A 20,460-nucleotide genomic window follows, 5' to 3' on the forward strand; every position below is an offset into this window, starting at 1 on the left:
CAGATTAGCCTCCGCTGCTCATGTGGAGGAGTGGGGAATCAAACCCAGCTCTCCAGATCAGAGTCCACCGCTCTAAACCACCGCTCTTAACCACTACACCACGCTGGCTAGGTACCTTATTCTAGGTTTTTTAGGGTTACGGTCCCCCCCACCTTTTGTTGCTGGCGTGTGGCTAGACCGACCACATTTATTATTCATCATTTTACAATTCTGATTTACCTGTAGCATTTTCTCCCGTACTGGCAAGGGGTCCTCTTGTGTTTGGTTACATTAGAGCTCTGTGGCACATCTGAACTTCCAGCTGAATCTGAAATGTCCGTTTCAGCCATTTGATCTAGTATAAATGCTTCCTTCTCGTCCTGGTGGACAGGAGACTGAGACGGAACTCCTTGGTCTGCTGTTTTAGATGGGGTGCTCTCTTCTTCAATTTCCCTTTTATTACTTTCAATGCACTGGTGTCCTGATTGGCTGGGTTCCAAGAATTCATTCTGCACTGTCAAACATTTAGGTATTTGAGGTATAACTTTGCTGTTATTGTTTTCCACCTTTGGAAAAGCAAATTCTGCGGCGACTCCCTGCATATCCTGTAGAAATTGGGAAATTCTTAAGATGCATTTTAGGTTGTAACACTTCATTCACATCAGAACTCAGCCTAACATATCTTTGTTAAGCGGTACAGAAAACAACTCAGCACCACCCTCTATATGACAGCCCTTCAAGTACTTAGTACTTGAAGATGGTTATCATATCTCCTCTTCAGGCTAAACATACCAAGCTCCTTCAATCCTAGGAGGAAAGATTGAAGGAGCTGGGCATGTTTAGCCTGAAGAGGAGAAGACTGAGAGGTGATGTGATAACCGTCTTCAAGTACTTGAAAGGCTGTCATATGGAGGATGGTGCCGAGTTGTTTTCTGTTGCCCCAGAAGGTCGGACCAGAACCAATGAGTTGAAATTAAATCAAAAGAGTTTCTGTCTAGACATTAGGAAGAACTTTCTAACAGTTAGAGCGGTTCCTCAGTGGAACAGGCTTTCTCGGGAGGTGGTGAGCTCTCTTTCCCTGGAGGTTTTTAAGCAGAGGCTAGATGGCCATCTGTCAGCAATGCTGATTCTATGAACTTGGGCAGTTCATGAGAGGTAGGGCATCTTGGTCATCTTCTAGGCATGGAGTAGGGGTCACTGGGTGTGTGTGGGGGAGGTAGTTGTGAATTTCCTGCATTGTGCAGGGGGTTGGACTAGATGACCCTGGTGGCCCCTTCCAACTCTATGATTCTAAGTCTTTCTCCAATGGAACAGCTATTTAAGTTGGAGGAGGGGTCCTTAGGCTGGCAAACATTGTTCTAGCCCAAGGGTCCCAACTATTTGAGCACATATAGAATGCCACCTTCAGGATGCATTGTGTACTTTGTCAACACTTAGCTATATTTTTTTTAGCATAAACTTTTGAAGACTGATAAATTCAAACAGTTTTATATTCAGTTCATAAATGCTTGAAAACATGATGCAAGTTTTGGTCAAGCTTCATTATCTATGCTTTTGTCATCTGAAGAAAGGAAGATGTTAACCAGCACACATCTAGCAGTCTCCAGATGAAGGGAAGTCTAGCTGAACGGCAAAGCAACATTCTCAGACTTAAAAGTTGAGAAACCGGCAAAATGAAATAAGCCGTGAAGCATCATTTGCATGATATTATGAATGCCTCAAAGCTTGCGAAACTAAGGAGAGACCAAGTACCGTGGAAAACAATTTGGAACGGCTGCGCGGAAGGGGTTGTTTATTTTCCACTTCTAGCTTAAAAAAAAATCAGTCTCTGCAGTATTTTTTTCGTGCTACTGTATGAATAATGACTAATTAACAGTGTGGAATGTGGAAATAACTCCCAAGAATAATACCAGCTGTTGCACCAAGAAAAATATGTGGAATTAATGGTTACACTTAGTACATATCTTAGAATCAGAGAGTTGGAAGGGACCACCAGGGTCATCTAGTCCAACCCCCTGCACAATGCAGGAAATTCACAACTACCTCCCCGCCCCCCAAACTCCCAGTGACCCCTACTAAATGCCCAGAAGGCGGCCAAGATGCCAAGATCTTCATAATAGATGGCAAATGGTTAGAACCTAAGTAATCCTCTTGTGATTAAGAACTGAAGACATGCCAATATTCCCTGGGAAAAGTGCAGAAAAAGACAGCCGAAAAAATTAAGGGATTTGAGGACCTTTCCTATGAGAAAATTCTGAAGAGTCTGGGGCTTTTTTCCACTTCAGGGAAAAAATATTAACTGGAGAGTGGCATGATAAAATAATGCAGGAGGCAGATTTTCCTTTGGTCCATAACTCTAAAACTCAGGGCACCCAATGAAACTCGTGGGAAAGAGATTCAGGATGGGAAAAGGAAACAGCTCTTCACTCAATGAATAATTAAATTGTGGATTTCACTGCCAGTGGAAGTAGTGATGGTCACTAGCATACCTTGCTTGAAAAAGGGAATTGACAGATTCATGGAAGACGGGTCCATCAATAGCTAAGATGACTAAAGGGAACCTCCACATCCAAAGGCAGTCAGCCCGTTTACCAGTGCTAGGAGGCAACATCAGGGAAAGGCATCGGCCTCTGTGCCTTGTGGTTGGCCCTCCAGAGGAATTGGTTGGCCACTGTGTGAGACAGGCTGCTGGACTAGATGGACCATTGGTCTGATCCAGCAGGGCTCTTATGTTCTTATGAAAGCTTCAGCTTCTATGTTGTGTTGTTGGCCCTCCAGAGGAATTGGTTAGCCACTGTGTGAGACAGGATACTGGACTAGATGGACACAGACACCTGTCGCTATATAACCCACATATCAGTTCTGTTAACCAAATGGTGTCACATCTGTTGCCCACACACGGCGCTAGATTAGGGGTTCTAACGCGGTGCCCGTAGGTGCCATAGAGCCAACCAACTCCTTCATAGAATCATAGAGTTGGAAGGGGCCACACAGGCCATCTACCTGCTTAATGCGGGATCAGCCTAGAGCCGAAGTTCCCAAACTGTGCTCCAAGGAGCACTTGGTGCTCCATGAAGAGATAAGAAAAATACTGTCATTCGGTTTAGTATATAGGTGCTAAGTGAAAATTAGTGCTCCATGACGAATTTCTCTCCATGACTCAAAAGGTTTGGGAACCTCTGGCCTAGAGCATCCATGCCAAGTGCTTGTCCGGCCCCTGCTTAAAGACTGCCAGTGAGGGGGAGCTCACCACCTCCCTAGGTAGCTGATTCCACTGTCCAAGAACTCTTAAAGGTAAAGGTCCCCTGTGCAAGCACCAGGTCATTCCTGACCCATGGGGTGATGTCACATCCCGACGTTTACAAGGCAGACTGTTTATGGGGTGGTTTGCCAGTGCCTTCCCCAGTCGTCTTCCCTTTACCCCCAGCAAGCCGGGTACTCATTTTATCAACCTCGGAAGGATGGAAGGCTAAGTCAACCTTGAGCCGGCTACCTGAAACCGACTTCCGTCGGGATCAAATTCAGGTTGTGAGCAGAGCTTGGATTGCAGTACTGCAGCTTACCACTCTGCACCACGGGGCTCCAACAACAACTCTTACTGTAAAAAATAAAATCCTAATATCCTTGATGCCCTTAAAGTTGGGGGGAGTGCACACCTCTCCAGGTAGATTCTCTGTGCCCAATCACATATCGATAGGAGAAGTTGTCTGGATTTTATGAGGGTGGGACATCGGCTTGCATCCAGCAGAATGTTTTGAAGACAGAAGTAATTCTGCCCATGAAGCACGGTTTTCTTGCCTCCTCCCCCCACCCCCTTATATAGCTCCTGGCCCCAAAAGAGCTATTTGGGGGACATCTTTAGCCGCAGCAGGAGGGAGAAGCAAGGAATTTGTATCCTGCAGACAGAAACCCCTCCATTTGCAGAAACACACTTTGGTGGATGCCAGCCACTCAAATCTGGGAGCAAACTGGACTGTACACAGTACAACCGGCCAGGATCCCAGTAGTTTGCGTTGAGCTCCATGGAGAGAACCTGGAAAATAGTTGATAAGAGCAAAATTTGCTTCTCAGTAACTGGGAGTAAGAGCATCTCTAACTGCAGAAGAAGAAGAGTTGGTTTTTATACCATGATTTTCTCTATCTCTGACTCAAACTGGCTTACAATCGCCTTCCCTTCCTCTCCCCACAATCAGCACCTTGTGAGGTAGGTGGGGCTGAGAGAGTTCAGAGAGAACTGTGACTGGCCCAAGGACACCCAGCAGGCTTAGAGTCCACAGGGCCTGGAAGACGGAGATGTCCCTCCAGGCCTATGGTTGAGGGCAGTGACGGCGTCCATCAAAACTGGCCCCCCTGATTCCATGTACTATATAGTTAAGCCTAGTCCGTCTCCCCACCCGCCTTCCTCTCCTGAGGGTTTATATATCTTCACTGACACCTCTGGATCTGTTAACAAGTGATTCTGGATTTCTTTTGGAAATGTTAAATGGAAAATTGCCTGTGCTGTCAGGATTATTTATTGACTGTATATGAATTTGTTTATAACGGTTGCAAGCAGCCCCGAGGCCTTCCTTGGTCGGGGAGGGATATAAATTTAAGAAATAAATAAAGTCTGCCACACTTGTGACATTCACAGAGACAGCAGCTTTTATTTAGTCACCAAAGGAAATTAAGGTCTGCAAAAAGTCCTTAGAACTTTCATCCCGCCGTGTCTACTCTCAAAAACCAGACTGAATTTATTCGAGCCATTAGCGACTGCCGCAGCCGAGGTCCAACTGATTTAGAAGCAGCAGTCCCCGGCAAGATTCTTCTTCGGAAAAGACTGATAAAGAGGTATGTGCAACCTCAGTCTTATTATTTTTTGAGAGCCAAGCTATCCATAAATCCTCCCAAGGAGGACATGAGAAGGTGCAGGATTAGACACATCCCGGGAAACTGTGCATACATTGAGAAGAGAGCCAGCGTGGTGTAGTGGTTAAGAGCGGTGGTTTGGAGCGGTGGACTCTGATCTGGAGAACCGGGTTTGATTCCCCACTCCTCCACATGAGCGGCAGAGGCTAATCTGGAGAACCAGGTTGGTTTCCCCACTCCTCCACATGAAGCCAGGTGGGTGACCTTGGCCTAGTCACAGCTCTCTTTGACCTCTCTCAGCCTCACCTACCTCACAGGGGAGGGGAAGGGAAGGTGATTGTAAGCCGGTTTGAGTCTCCCTTAAGTGGTAGAGAAAGTCAGCATATAAAAACCAACTCTTCTTCTTCTATTGCTGCTGCAAGCAAAATTGAGTGGCAAACATTCAGCAACGTCAATAATACCTGTACTGGAAGGGCAGCCCGGTCACTTGGTGTAGTTTTTTGCTTTTTTCCTGGACTTCTTTTTCTTTCTTCATTATTTCCTGCTAAAACACAAAAGAATGGTGAATAGCTCCACTTTCCATAAGCAACCTTAAGATGCGACGTGCGCAACAAAATTCTCATAATGTGCATAATTTAGAAAGAATGCAGCCACGATTCATCACGATTCGACCGATTAAGCCAATTTAATGTTAATGTGCTACCATCCCGACAAAGGCTGGTATCATAAATACACACTTCTACAACAGATGATACTTAAATCTAGCATTAACACTCTTTGCGCCCGCCCTTTACAAGGAAAAAAAAAAGAAATTGCAATACAAAATCAGTGTGGATTTCTTTAGAGGAAGGAGTTTAACCTGTAGCAACAAGCGAACCTCTTCACCCCTGCATCCAATTCACCTTGCTGCAGATATGGAAAAGAGGCAGAATAAGCATGTGGGTGTGTGTGCATGCGTGCACACATGCTGTCAAGTCACAGCTGGCTTATGGCGACCCTGTAGGGTTTTCAAGGCAAGAGGCGTTCGGAGGTGGTTTGCCACTGCCTGCCTCTGGGTGGGCTGAGCTCTCAGAAAACTGTGATTGGCCCAAGGTCACCCAGCAGGCTTCATGTGAAGGAGTGGGGAATTGAACCTGGTTCTCCAGATAAGAGTCCACTGCACTTAACTACTACACCATGCAGAATGAGAAAGACCCTTCACTCCCCACAAACCAGATCTAGTAAGCAAATCCGCCTCACAGCCTTTTCAGCCTGACAGACAAGTCAATACTGTCAAATGCCACACAGAACCAGGCAACAGTCAAAGGTCTGATGTACCATGCTCCCCGGTGAAACAAAACCAAGAGTGCTAGAAGCCTGAAATGGGGATTAATTTCCTCCCTTCTCATTATGTTCACTCCTAGAGCTACCTGGGAAGGTTTTATTTCCCCATTAACAAGAAAAAGAACTAAAAACCACCTAAACTTTGAAAGGCCCACACCAGGATGACTCAGGCCAGCCTGATCTTGTCAAATCTGGGAAGCTAAATGGGATCAACACTGGTCAGTACTTGGATGGGAGACCATCAAGGAGGTCCAGGGTAGCTACGGAGAAGCAGGCAATGGCAAACCACCTCTGCCCTGAACTGGATGGCCCAGGCTAGCCCGATCTCATCAGATCTTGGAAGGGAAGCAGGGTCAGTCCTGGTTAGTATTTGGATGGGAGACCACCAAGGAAGTCCAGGGTTGCTATGCAGAGGCAGGCGATGGCAAGCTACCTCTGCTTATCTTTTGCCTTGAAACCCCTACAGGGTAAACATCAGTTGGCTGCGACTTGATGGCACTTTCCCACTTCCAGATATTATCCTATTAGATTCTTGGAAACGGGGATACTTCTGGACTTTGCCGTCTCGACAATGCTGTTTCTGCTCTTCTGCAAGCAAAGCATTGGGCAAGACTGAATAAGCTTTATAAGGCTTCAGGTGAGATCTACCACTAGTCCATAAGAATGGTATACTCTGGTATCTCACAATAAAATTCTCATAGGGTTATGGTATGGCCAGGGCTATGGCATAATTTCTTAATGATGCCTCTTAACTCCGCCTCCACCAGCGTGGTGTAGTGGTTGAGTGGTGGACTCTAATCTGGAGAACTTGATTTCCCACTCCTCCACATGAAGCCGGCTGGGTGACCTTGGGCTAGTCAAAGCTCTCTCCGAACTCCCTCAGCTCCACCTACCTCACAAGGTGCCTGTTGGGGGGAGGAGAAGGGAAGATAATTGTAAGACAGTTTGATTCGCTTAAAAGGTATAGAAAATTGGCATATAAAAACCAACTCTTCTTCTTCTTCTCTCCTCCACTAATGTAAAGGACAATTTATCACGTGTATGTTGTGTTTTCTGCAGAAACCAGTGAGTGTGTTGTTTTTTTAACAATACAATCTTCAGCACTATTATGGCAAAGTGAAAATTGCTATACTTTTTTGATCTGGAAAAAAAATGCCACTGGTCCGTGAGATTAACTGGGAGCTGACACAGTTCCTAAAATAGTAAACCAGTCGAAAACTTACTCTTGGGGCAGTCAAGCACTAACAATTTCAGACAAGCTCTGGAAAAAAAAAAAGCTCTGTAATTCACTGCTGAATTACAACTAGGTATGAATCTTCATTTATTCAGCGCCATCAAGGGCAGCTCCCGTTGGATGCCAGCAACCATTTGCCACTCTTTCACTAGCTAAAGATAGATATCCAAAACCTTTCACATTCTCTCCATGACCGAACAAATTGTGCCTCACTTCACAGAATCATAGTATCACACAGTTGGAAGGGGCCATAGAGGCCATCTAGTTCAACCCCCTTCTCAATGCAGGATCAGCCTAGAGCACCTTTGACAAGTGATTGTCCAGCCTCTGCTTAAAGACCGCCAGTGAAGGGGAGCTCACCACCTCCCTAGGTGGCCGATTCCACTGTTGAACAACTCTTACTGGGAAAAAAAATCCTAATAACCAGCCGGTACTTCTCCGCCCACAATTTAAACCCATTATTGCGAGTCCTATGCTCTCCTGCCAACAGGAACAGCTCCCTGCCCTCCTCTAAGTGACAGCCCTTCAAATACTTACAGAAAGCAATCATGGCACCCCTCAACATCCTCTTCTCAAGACTGAACATGACCAAGTCCCTCAGCCTGTCCTCATGGGGTGAATTCCCTCCATAGTGAATGAGGGAACACTGGAATTCTAACTCAGTGGAGCACTACTATTATAAAGGTAAAGGAAGTCCCCTGTGCAAGCACCAGGTCATTACTGACCCATGGGGTGACACCACACCCCAACGTTTACTAGGCAGACTGTGTTTACAACAAGGTGGTTTGCCATTGCCTTCCCGTCATCTACACTTTACCCCCAGCAAGCAGGGTACTCGTTTTACCCACCTCGGAAGGATGGAAGGCTGAGTCAACCTTGACTCGGCTACCTGAAACCGACTTCCGTTGGGATCGAACTCAGGACATGAGTGGAGCTTTTGATGGCAGTGCTGCAGCTTACTGCTCTGCGCCACGGGGTTCCTGCTACTACTACAGAACAATGTAGACATCTTTTTTAGAATGTACATTTATCATCCTAGAAGATGCTGCATTAGGGTGGGAGAGCTATATGTGTTTGGAGGTTCCAACTAGTGCGCAACACCGCAGCTAGGCTGCTGGTCAGGGCCAGCTATTGGGAGCACTTGACCCCACTATTACAACAATTACACTGGCTGCTGATCTGCTTCTGAGCCCAATTTAAGGTGTTGGTTTTGACCTTTAAAGCCCTACCATGGTTTGGGACCAGGGTATATGAAGGCCCATCTTCTCCCATATGGTCCTGCCCAGGAATTAAAATAACAGGGACTGTCCCACCAAAGAAGCTCAATTGCTGGGTACATAAGGGAGGGCCTATAAGAACATAAGAAAAGCCATACTGGATCAGACCAAGGCCCATCAAGTCCAGCAGTCTGTTCACAAAGCAGCCAATCAGGTGCCTATAGGAAGTCCATAAACAAGACAATGGCATTATCCTGCCTGTGTTCCACAGCACCTAATATAATAGACATGCTCCTCTGATCCTGGAGAGAATAGGCATGCATCATGACTAGTATCCATTTTAACTAGTAATCATTTTAACTAGTAGCCTCTCCTCCATGAACAAGTCCACTCCCCTCTTAAAGCCTTCCAAGTTGGTAGCCATCACTACATCCTGGGGCAGGGAGTTCCACAATTTAACTATGCATTGCATGAAGAACACATGAACACATGAAGCTGCCTTATAATGAATCAGACCCTTGGTCCATCTAAGTCAGTATTGTCTACTCAGACCGGCAGCGGCTCTCCAGGGACTCAGGCAGGGGTCTTTCACATCACCTACTCGCCTAGTCCCTTTAACTGGAGATGCCAGGGATTGAACCTGGGACCTTCTGCATGCCAAGCAGATGCTCTACCACTGAGCCATGGCCCCTCTCCATACTTCCTTTTATCAGTTTTGAAATACTTCCTTTTATCAGTTTTGAATTTCTCTCCCTCCAGCTTCAGCAGATGACCCCGTGTTCTAGTATTATGAGAGAGGGAGAAAAGCTTCTCCACTCTCTCCAAACCATGCATAATTTTATAGACCTCTATCATGTCTCCCCTTAACAGCCTTCTTTCCAAGCTAAACAGCCCTAAGTGTTTTAACCTCTCCTCATAGGGCAGTTGCTCTAGTCCCCAAATCACAATTATGGAACAAACTCCGCAGGGAGGTGTGCCTGCCCCCCCCCCATTTTCAAACTTCAGGAGGTGTTTTTATTTAGGACTGCATTTGCTCTGGTTGACGAGCATTCCCGAGTTGTGACTTTAAGTTTGGGGTTTTATGCTTCCAATGTATTTTACTCTCTGTGTTCACCTGTGTCACAAGGCGCCCTGAGAGCTGCCAGGAAGAAAGGCAGCTCACAAATGTTTTAAACGAAATTAAAATAATTAAATACATAAATTCGCCCGCCTTAGCCTTGAGAGGCATGGCAATTGCAAATGACATCTGTCTGAAGTCACCGAGACGACGAAGGAACATTAATAAAGTGCACAGATGCATGCCAGTGCTCTATCGGGATTGCAGCGATACCGATGTCTTGTTCATGAAGATAGAACCTCACTTCTAATAGATTACCTACGATAACCTTACTGGAGACAGAAGCCCAAGCATTGCTCATGCTTACTAACTGAAGTCCATTTTACTGCAGGTATACCAGAATAGAGCTCCTTCATCAATAAGGGCAACAGTCCTCCCTCTTTCGAGTTGTCAGATCAATAAGAAAACAAAACTACTGAACTGCAGGAAAACGTGGGAATAATCTGCGACATTTACTGAGACAGCCAGCTATTTTTATTCAGTAACACACACACACAAAAAAATGCTATGGAGTTCTTAAAGCTTTTATCATGAATTTTTTACTGCTACCTAGATTGAGTAAATTACAGCCAGCATCCAAAATCAATATATTGTCATCTTCTGGACATGGAGTAAGGGTCACTGGGGGTATTGGGGGGGGGGGAGGCAATTGTGAATTTCCTGCATTGTGCAGGGGGTTGGACTAGATGACCCTGGTGATCCCTTCCAACTCTGTGACTCTAAGATTCTTAGAATAAATCCTAAGGTGAGCGGGAAATGTAAAGTCTGAGGGCTTCCCAGGATTTCACTTCTCCTTCAAAAGTCATAGGGAACATACTTCAAATTATTTGCATTGCTAACGCTGTCAATGCCACCCAGTCCAGAAGAGGTTTTTACAGAAAAATACATACTCTTTTGACATATTCTCTTCGCCTACACAACATTCAACTAACTCTAAGGCAGAGGTGTCAAACGTAAGGGCCAGGGCAGGACCCTTGAGAGTTCTTACCCTGCCCGCGAGTAAGCTGAGGCAGCCACCCCCCACCCCACTTTCGATCTGGGCTGGCGAGGCATGGCACGGCCTGACCAAGTGACATCCCACCCTCGTAACAATTGAGTTTGACACCTCTGCTCTAAGGTACGCAGCACACTAAAAGGGGAAGTACAATCCTAGGAACAGAAAACAAGAGGTTTGGAGAAGACAGTTTAGACCCCTAAAGACACAACTTTCAACAGCACAAATTAAGACATGTGTAACGGGCAGGTGACCATCCAGCCCCCAGCTGCCAAACAGCCAAACACAGGCCTGATCTGATCTGAATGTGGCTGCAACATCCTCTGCTGCCAACAGGAATCGCTCCCTGCCCCCCTCTAAGTGATGCCGCCACATTTCTGCACGTTCAAAATAAAAACCTTACCAACTATTGGGGCTAAGCCAGCGTGGTGTGGTGGTTAAGAGCGGTGGTTTGGAGAGGCGGACTCTGATCTGCAGAACCTGGTTTGATTTCCCACTCCTCCTCTTGAGCAGCAGAGGCTAATCTGGTGAACTGGATTGGTTTCCCCACTCCTCCACATGAAGCCAGCTGTTTGACCTTGGGCTAGTCACAGCTCTCACAGCCTCACCTACCTCACAGGGTGTCAGTTGTGGGGAAGGGAAGGTGATTGTAAGCCAGTTTGATTCTCCCTTAAGTGGCAGAGAAAGTCGGCATATAAAAGCCAACTCTTCTTTTTCATTGGTGTTCTCTAAGTTTCTCTTTGGTCCTAAAGCATCAGAAACTAAATCACCCAAAGTCTCAAAAGTGCAGAGAAACACTCACTCAAAAACAGGTGCTATTCTGATTCAGATCAAGTTTCTTGTATAAGGCCTTAGGCCATTACAATCCAAAACAACATAACAACAAGTTAAAATATACCAAACCAGAATCATTACAAGAAAACGAAAATTAAGAAATTAAAATATGCCCATTCGGCTCTATCCGGCTTTACCACCTTCCATGATTTGCTTTGCCCTTATTATCTTGTCAACATCAGATGATAACTGGGACGCTGAAAGAATGTTTGCAAAAAAACAAATTCCCCCAACCAAAGTGGACATTGCCCGTTTAGGGTAACACCCACCCCCCATCATCGAACTACAATGAGAATGCACAGGGAAGACAGTGGCAAAGGGTTTCCATAATAAGGGCTGAAAAATAAGCGCCCCACACACTCACCTCTTCCAGGGACCGCAGTTGATGAACTCAGAATCACCAGATCGCCTTGGAGCATCCATGCTGGAAGCAGCCTTTTCCTTGCAGCGGGCCTCAGCTTTTCTGGGTCAGCCACACTAGCAGAAAGCTGAAAGGCTTTACAAATTAATACCTTTTTTTCCCCCTTAAGCGCAAAGGGGTGATACACAGAGGGCACGGGCTACATCTCCCTCTCATGATTTCTAAACTAGGCTGAGTTGTCATGAATGATTCCTACACCTATGTCATGGGACTCACACTTATGCCCCCACAAGTTAACTGAAACGAGCTGGAAACGGTGGTGTGATAGCCAGTGGTCACAAGATAGAGAAAGAATTCAATGAGATCTGCACACACCGGAAAAGTGGGCGGATGAGAAGATGCAATTCAGCAAGGATAAGTGCCGAGTTCTACATCCGGGTAACAAAAATGAGGGATGTGCATACTGGATGGGAGATAAACTTCTGGGTAGCAGTGTATGTGTACAAGACCTTGGGGTACTGGTGGAAGTAAGTTAAATATGAGCAACCAGTGTGTTGCAGCAACAAAAAAGTTAATCCAATCTTGGGGTACATCAACGGAGACACAACATCCAAATCGCAAGATGTCATAGTTCCTCTGTACACTGCATTGGTCAGGCCGCACTTGGAGTACTGTGTGCAGTTCCAGAGGCCTCACTTCAAAAAGGATGTGGACAGAACGGAGCAGGTGCAGAGGAGAGCGACGAGGATGCTCAGGGGCCTGGAGACCAAGACCCACGAGGAAAGGCTGAGGGAGTTGGGAATGTTCAGTCTGGAGAAGAGGAGGTTGAGGGGGGACAGGATTGCTCTCTTTAAGTATCTGGGCTGTCACTTATGGAATCATGATCTGGCTTCGTATGCTCAAGACGAAAGGGTGAGAGACAACGTGCTCAGCAGCAGGTTCTAACCACATAGCAAAGTATCGACAAGACCCATTTTCCCTGCTGCCATACACCGAACAGCAGCACTGCACCACAGACAGTGATGCTCACTGCAAGAGTTCGGCGACATCAACTGTGAACAAAGTTCTGGCAAAAAGGCCAGAGGCTAGAATATGACAAACTTTGTTAAAAGTGAAAATTGGCAGATCAAAATGATCCAATCAGAATGAAATGGGGAATCAGAGGAAAAACTAACAAATGCCTCGACAAAACAGAAAACTCTACAACATGCCCACAGGGGTATGATTCGTGCACGATAAAACCATGATTTGTCAACATGGGAACAAGTCTTCAAACCTCACTGATCTCCTCTCTAGTGTGCCCTGTTGATAAATTAAAAATAATCATGTCTGGGACAAAAGCGTTTGAACCACAGGCTAGGGTTTGCTTTATTGCCTCCGACAGAATTCGGAAGAGAGAGAACAGTTTGCGCTTCACGTGAAATCATGAATCGTTGTTTGCTGCAGAACAGAAATTGTTTCTGACCCACATGCAAAAGGCAGGAGTGCAGTCACCCAAGGATTTCAAAGACTTAAATCACAGAACAATAAACCACGGCACAAGTTCCTAATTTAATTTAATGTTGCATGATAGTGATGTTGTATGTACATGATAGTGATGTTGAATGTACGTGGAGAGAGGGAGGTCACGCGCCCCACTTGTAGCTTCTAGACAAGGGAGGATATTAAACATCCACAATATAAACATGCAACAAAGATGGTGAGGGGTCTGAAGACAAAGTCCTATGAGGAAAAGTTGAAGGGCTTGGGTGTGTTTAGCCTGGAGAGGAGATATGATACCCATCTTCATGTATTTGAAGGGCTGTCATATAGAGGATGGTGCAGACTTGTTTTCTGTTTCACCAGAAGGTCTCTAATGCACTACTGGACTCAAATCTAGCTGTTCTCCTGCAGACTGACATGGCTCTGAAACCCCTTTCAAATGAGAAACGCTGACACCATATTTTACACGTGACCTCAGCAGCCGTACCATAAGATGCCACTAACCTGCCCATTAATTAGGGTTGTCAGCCTCCAGGTGGTGGCTGCGGATCTCCTGGGATTAAAGTTGATCTCCAGGCATGAAAGATCATTTCACCTGGAGAAAATGGCTGCTTTGGAAGGTGGACTCTATGGCATTATACCTCATGGAAGTCCCGCACCTCCCCAACGCCCCCCCTTCTCAGGCTCCACCCCAAAAGTCTCCAGATATTTCCCAACCCGGATCTGGCAACTCTGCCATTAATACATAGAATCACTGAGTTGGGACCACCAGAAAATTCACAACTACCTTCCTCCCCCAGTGACCCCTACTCCTCGCCCAGAAGATGGCCAAAAAAGAAATCCTCCAGGATCCCTGGCCAATCTGGCCTGGAGGAAAATTGCTTCCTGACCCCGAAGGGCTGGTCAGCATTTCCCTGGGCATGTAAGAAAGGGGCATGAGAGCCATGCACTGATGCAACCCTTCCTGCCCTCCCTCTCATGATCTGCCTAAGTCTCCAAGGTTGCTCTGCTACGCAACCCAGAGTTTTGGCATTACCTTTTGGGGAGTTCCAGCTGTTCTTTCCAATCGGGAGTGGGCTTCCAGAAGCTTATCGTGGTCAGAAGAGGACGGTTGCTGTAGCGAAGACTGCCTGGGTGGCATCTTGGGCGTCTGATCGGGCCTCTCTTCCGCATCAAGGATGCCGCTGTTCCGGCTAAGTATTAACAAGTCTCTTAAGTGAAAGAAGTAACTAAGACTCCCCTACTAAACCAAAGATACTAAAAATGCAGCATTTCTAAATCACAGGATTCGACCCAGCCACAGCTAAATATATTGCAACCCAATGATTTCAGTGAAAGTGTTAAGCGCATATTTAATTTTCTCCCATTAAAGGCAATGGGCCTTGAAGACATCTAACTCTGCAGGGACCATAATAGTCCCATTTGGAAAACTGAACCCAGAATGAAGCATGATATCAAGAGCCCACGGAACATTTGCTACATCAGGGGTCCTCAACCTTCCTGAGCCTGCAGGAGGGGCCGTGGCTCAGTGGCAGAGCATCTGCTTGGCATGCAGAAGGTCCCAGGTTCAAACCCCGGCATCTCCAGTTAAAGGGACTAGGCAAGTAGGTGATGTGGAAGACCTCTGTCTGAGACCCTGGAGAGCCGCTGCTGGTCTGAGTAGACAATACTGACTTTGATGGACTGAGGGCCTGATTCAGTATAAGGCAGCTTCATGTGTTTTCTGGAAATAACAGCAGTGCCCTTGTTGTCTTAAGAAGGAATGACACAATACTATTTTAATGACTCATAGAATCACAGAGTTGGAAGAACCCACCAGGGTCATCTAGTCCAACCTCTGCACAATGCAGGAAATTCACAACTACCTCCCCCACCCAGACACCCCCAATAACGCTACTCCATGCCCAGAAGATGTCCAAGATGCCCTCCCTCTCATCATCTGCTTAAGGTCATAGAATCAGCACTGTTGACAGATGGCCATCTAGCCTCTTCTTAAAAACCTCCAGGGAAGGAGTGCTTACCACCTCCCGAGGAAGCCTGTTCCACTGAGGAACTCGCTTTGATCTACAATATAGAAAAAGGTAACTGACATTCCAGCAACAGCATTGAATCATAGAGTTGGAAGGACCACCAAGGTCATCTAGTCCAACCTCCTGCACAAAGCAGGAAATTCACAAGTACTTCCCCCCACACCCCCAGCGACCCCTACTCCATGCCCAGAAGATGGCAATAAAAACCCTCCAGGATCCCTGGCCAATTGCTTCTAATATAGAATTTCAGCACCATTACCTTTGAAGGCCTTCCATCTCTGTGTGAGTGAAAGCAACCCTGAAGACATATTTGTCCACTAAGAGGGAGAAGTTGTCACCAGGGCTCAGTTGGTGCCATTTGTCTGTATCCAGTGGCAAGGGTTGGCTGTTTTCAGACGGCCGATAAAAACAAGGGTTTATGTGAACCTGCAAATGAAGAAGACAACCCTTGCTACTTACACTAGGCCACAGTAGCTAATTGTAAGAGCAAAATATCACATCAGGTTAGTCAGATCTCGTCAGATCTCAGAATCTAAGCAGGGTCAGCCCTGGTCAGTACTTGGATGGGAGACCACCAAGGAAGTGCATAGCTGCTATGCAGAGTGAGGCAACAGCAAATCATCTCTGTATGCCTTTTGCCCTAACCTGGATGTCCCAGGATAGCCTGATCTCATCAGATCTCAGAAGCTAAGAAGAGTTGGCCCTGGTTAGTAATTGGATGGAGACCACCAAGGAAGTCTAGGGTTGCTACGCAGGCAATGGCAAACCACCCATGTTCGTCTCTTTATGTTACAATAATTGTATAAAAGCTTTTATATGTAATGGAGTGAACCGTTAATGAATGTATATAAAATAGACTCATATTTGTATAGTGGTATTGGTTTCTATTGGTTTATGTTGAGCAGTAGCAAGCAGCCAGGCCTAGCTGAGTCATGTAAGTCAGGTGGTATCAAATCACCCAGAGGTTGCTGCCAGCCCTGGCCTGGCCCCAGTGAGTCCTCCCTCAAAGGTCAAAATAGGCCCGGAAAGGGCCCTGCCCCCTCCACCTGCCTTTTACTGGCAGAACCAAGCCTGGAACCTGTGGTTGCCTAGCAACAGCCACTGAGGGAATCCATTGCTTAAAGCTACAGGCACTTCTTTTAGGCTTTTTTTTAAAAAAAACCTATGTGTTTTTTTTTATTTCAGATTTTTTTCTGCAAACTTGGGGCCCTTTTGGGGTTTGTAGAAAGATCTGTCTTGCCCGTTCACAGCTTGTCACTGGATTTAAGTAGCCAAAGCTTTGGCAACTTCACTATTAGAATATTACTCATTTCTTAAAGCTGTAAGTCTGTGCAGTGTCAGCAAGTCTAGCTGAGAGAATTTCAAGGTTCTGCTTCAAACCTCCCCAGCATCAGGCCAGGACCCAAATTTTTGATCATAAGAAACTGATCTCCTACTATTTTTACCTACAACTGTAACTGAGATTGAGAAAATGAAAACAGGAACATTACAACCAGCCCTACAACAAAGTTTTTAATACTTAACTACACCAAGAAAGAAAATACTTACCGGTTTGATGCAAAGCTGATCACCGGTTACTTTCAAAATAGCATGTTTCCTGGATACTCGTTTATCTGTGATCTGGAACGACAAAAGGAAATTTGACATGAACAGATGATGAAGTGCAGAATTCAGTGATATCTCCAAAGCTCAGAAATTCATACAAGTGGTACAAATAATATGAAAGATGCTAACCTCAAATTCATACTTGCTTTTCCCCATCATCAGGCTGAAATTCAGACTTAAGGAATTCCTGTTTATACCAATGGTTCGAGTTGTGCTCCAGGGAGAATCTATATAACAATTTCAAATCTCTCTCTACTCTGTATGAAGCATTTAAGCTTCTTAAAAGAATCCTAGACTAGTGCTTGAGGAGCTGAAAGAAGTATTTATCAGTTGCAGAATACTATTACTTTTTAAATGTGATATCTGTCACTCTCAAGGGGAGGGCAGCCTGGTGTGTGTGTGTGTATGTGTGTGTAGCGCTGTCAAGTTGCAGCCAACCTATGGTGACCCCGCAGGGTTTTCAAGGCAAGAGACTTACAGAGGTGGTCTGCCATTGCCTGACTTCGCATCACTCCCCTGGTATTCCTTGGTGGTCTCCCATCCAATTACTAACCAGGGCCAAATCTGCTTAGCTTCTGAAATCTGATGAGATCAAGCTAGCCTGGGCCATCTAGGTAAGGGCAAAAGACATAGAGGTGGTTTGCCACTGTCTGCCTCTGCATAGCGACCCTGGACTTCCTTGACTTCGCATCACTCCCCTGGTATTCCTTGGTGGTCTTCCATCCAAATACTACCCAGGGCTGACCCGCTTAGCTTCTGAGATCTGATGAGTTCAGGCTAGCCTGGGCCAGCCAGGTCGGGGGAACCCATTACATATAGCAAATGTCTGCATTCCAAGTACCAAGTTTTTAACAACAGTGCAGTGGGGAAGTGAAGGGGGTCAGGTCTGAAATACCGGGGGAGGGGGAGGCAATTGAGTTTGTATAAGCAATTTCAAAACCTTGGTTGCCTAAACATGGAAGCCCAACAAAGTCTAGGCACCAGCTGGCAGTTTTGCAGCAGAATGGAGACTGGTCTTCCCCCCGTTTCAGATGAAAGGTAAAATGGCATCCTAACCTCCCCTTCCTCCCAACCCTCAAGATGGAGGGGCTTGGGTAAAGTACACAAATCACCAGCAAACTGACTCCCTTCTTATATCCACCTGCACAGAAGGTATAAAAAACAAATATTACAATACAAAAGGAGGAAAACACCGGGGGCGGGGGGAGATAAAGAAGCAAAAGGGGGCAGTCCGAAGGTGGACACCAAATGTAATACTGAGAGAGAACTTGCCAGTTTCTCCCAAGGGTTACCACTGAATTGAGCATCCCAGCCTATCAGGGGTTTCTGCAGCCAATCTTGCCCACCCACCTGCCTGCCCACTGCTGCCTCCTGCTGGGGAACGTTAGTCATGCATCCTTCAGCCAGATGCCAAACAGGGGGAGGCTCCTGTTTGAAGTATCCAGCTGAAAAGCACATCATTGGCACTGCCAACCGGAGGAGAAAGAAGACGAGGAGGAAGAGTTAGTTTTTATACCCCAATTTTCTCTACCTTTAAGGAGTTTCAAAGCGATTTACAATCACCTTCCCCTCCCCACAACAGACACCCTGTGAGGTAGGTGGGGATGAGAGAACTGTGACTAGCCAAAGGTCACCCAGCTGGCTTCATGTGGAGGAGTGGGGAATCAAACCCAGTTCTCCAGATCAGAGTCCACTGTTCCAAACCACCGCTCTTAACCACTATACCATGCTGGGAGGAGTGGGGAAGAATTGGTGGCTGTTCAAACCCGCCTTTCATTCACAGATATGCTTGCCCGTCAGTTCAGTTGCAAAACTGGGAAGAATCTGCTGCGAATGCTGTTTTTGCATGTCTTCACCACATCTTTGTTTCCTATCTCAGTTACAGTCAGCTCAGACAAATCAACCGTCACAAATACAACCAGGCCAGAGAACCCAACCCCTTGCTCGTGCAGACATAAACCTGACTTTGCTCGCTTTTTCGCATCCCCAGTTTAGGGATAAATGCTTTGCAGGCAACTGTAACCCTCTCAACTGGCTGACAAAGGGTGTTTCTTTAGTAGCAGAGAAATTCGGAAGCGCTGGCAACACAACTAAAGGAAATAAATGCGGAAAGTGCCAGTACAAAACCAGATTCACGCATTTAACGTATTCATGAAACAGACATGGAAAAGTAATGAAAGTCACTAAGTCTAAAGTGATTTGCACTACTGGTTCATTGCGACCTCTAGTGGAGCAACACAGTCACTCCATCTCATTAAATGCAGAACACATCCAGAGAAGGCATTAAGCTTAAAAAAATCTTGTCTAAACAGTTAAAATAAGCTGATGAAAGTAATCAGATCTTGGAAGTTAAGTAGGGTTGGCCCTGGTTAATGCTTGGTGGGAGACCACCAAGGAAGAGCAGGGTCTCTATGCAGAGGCAGGCAATGGCAAACCACCTCTGTTTCTCTCTTGCCTTGTGAACTCTACGTGTGTGTAGAAAGTGTCATCAAGTCACAGCTGACTTATGGCAACCCCTTATAGGGTTTTCAAGGCAAGAGACTGAGGTGGTTTGCCTGTGCCTTCCTCTGCGTAGCAACCCTGGACTTCCTTGGTAGTCTCCCATCCAAATACTAACCAGGGCTGACCCTTTTTAGCTTCCGAGATCTGACAAGATCGTGCTATACCATGCTGCTTTCCCTCCCTGTGAATCCTATAGGACCGCTATATGCCAGCTGCAACCTGACAGCACTTTCCACCATCACCACCAATGAAAGTAAGACGCCATTGCCCCTAACATCTATTAGACCACAAGTCCCCATAGGGATTATGGCATTAAAAAATGGACAAGGGCAATAAGTTAATAGACTCATCGTTGTTTAAAATGTTAGGTATAAATTCAACGGTAAGGCAGTATGGTATAGCTTCGTCTCATTAGGAGGGACAATCACAACCTTACAACTTTTCTGTAAAAGGAAAATGGTGGGCGATACTTTGTTTAAGAAACACACAGGAGGCTAACAAATTAGTCCATCCTACATTCACTACCCAGTTCATAATGACTACATTGTGTGTGTGTGTGTGTGTGTGTGTGTGTGTGTGTGTGTGTGTGTGTGTGTGAAGTGCCGTCAAGTCGCAACCGATTTATGGCAACCCCTTATGGGGTTTTCATGGCAAGAGACTAACAGAGGTGGTTTGCCAGTGCCTTCCTCTGCACAGCAACCCTGGTATTCCTTGGTGGTCTCCCATTCAAATACTAGCCAGGGCTGACCCTGCTTAGCTTCTGAGATCTGACGAGATCAGGCTAGCCTGGGCCATCCAGGTCAGGGCAATGACTACATTAAAAGGAAGATATTAGTGAATGCTAAAGGCCACCTTGCTCCAAAGGATCGAGAAATACTGAGAAAGATAAATAGCATAAACTGGCCAAATACCAAGTAAAACACAATTATGATAA

General features: G+C 46.0%; 1 protein-coding gene across 1 annotated transcript in view; it reads right to left on the minus strand.

The window, feature by feature from the left end:
- The window catches only part of APLF (aprataxin and PNKP like factor), a 39,597-nt gene that overhangs the window by 16,347 nt on the left and 2,790 nt on the right, over window positions 1-20,460 (minus strand). Inside the window, exons 2-7 of the mRNA XM_056856772.1 lie at window positions 16,968-17,039; window positions 15,679-15,845; window positions 14,426-14,582; window positions 11,911-12,034; window positions 5,289-5,368; window positions 220-584 (exon numbers count right to left, since the gene is read on the minus strand). Coding sequence (XP_056712750.1) covers window positions 220-584; window positions 5,289-5,368; window positions 11,911-12,034; window positions 14,426-14,582; window positions 15,679-15,845; window positions 16,968-17,039 — 965 coding nt within the window. The remainder of the gene's footprint in view (window positions 1-219; window positions 585-5,288; window positions 5,369-11,910; window positions 12,035-14,425; window positions 14,583-15,678; window positions 15,846-16,967; window positions 17,040-20,460) is intronic.

Source organism: Euleptes europaea, chromosome 10, assembly GCF_029931775.1.
Source record: "Euleptes europaea isolate rEulEur1 chromosome 10, rEulEur1.hap1, whole genome shotgun sequence".
NCBI lineage: Eukaryota > Metazoa > Chordata > Lepidosauria > Squamata > Sphaerodactylidae > Euleptes > Euleptes europaea.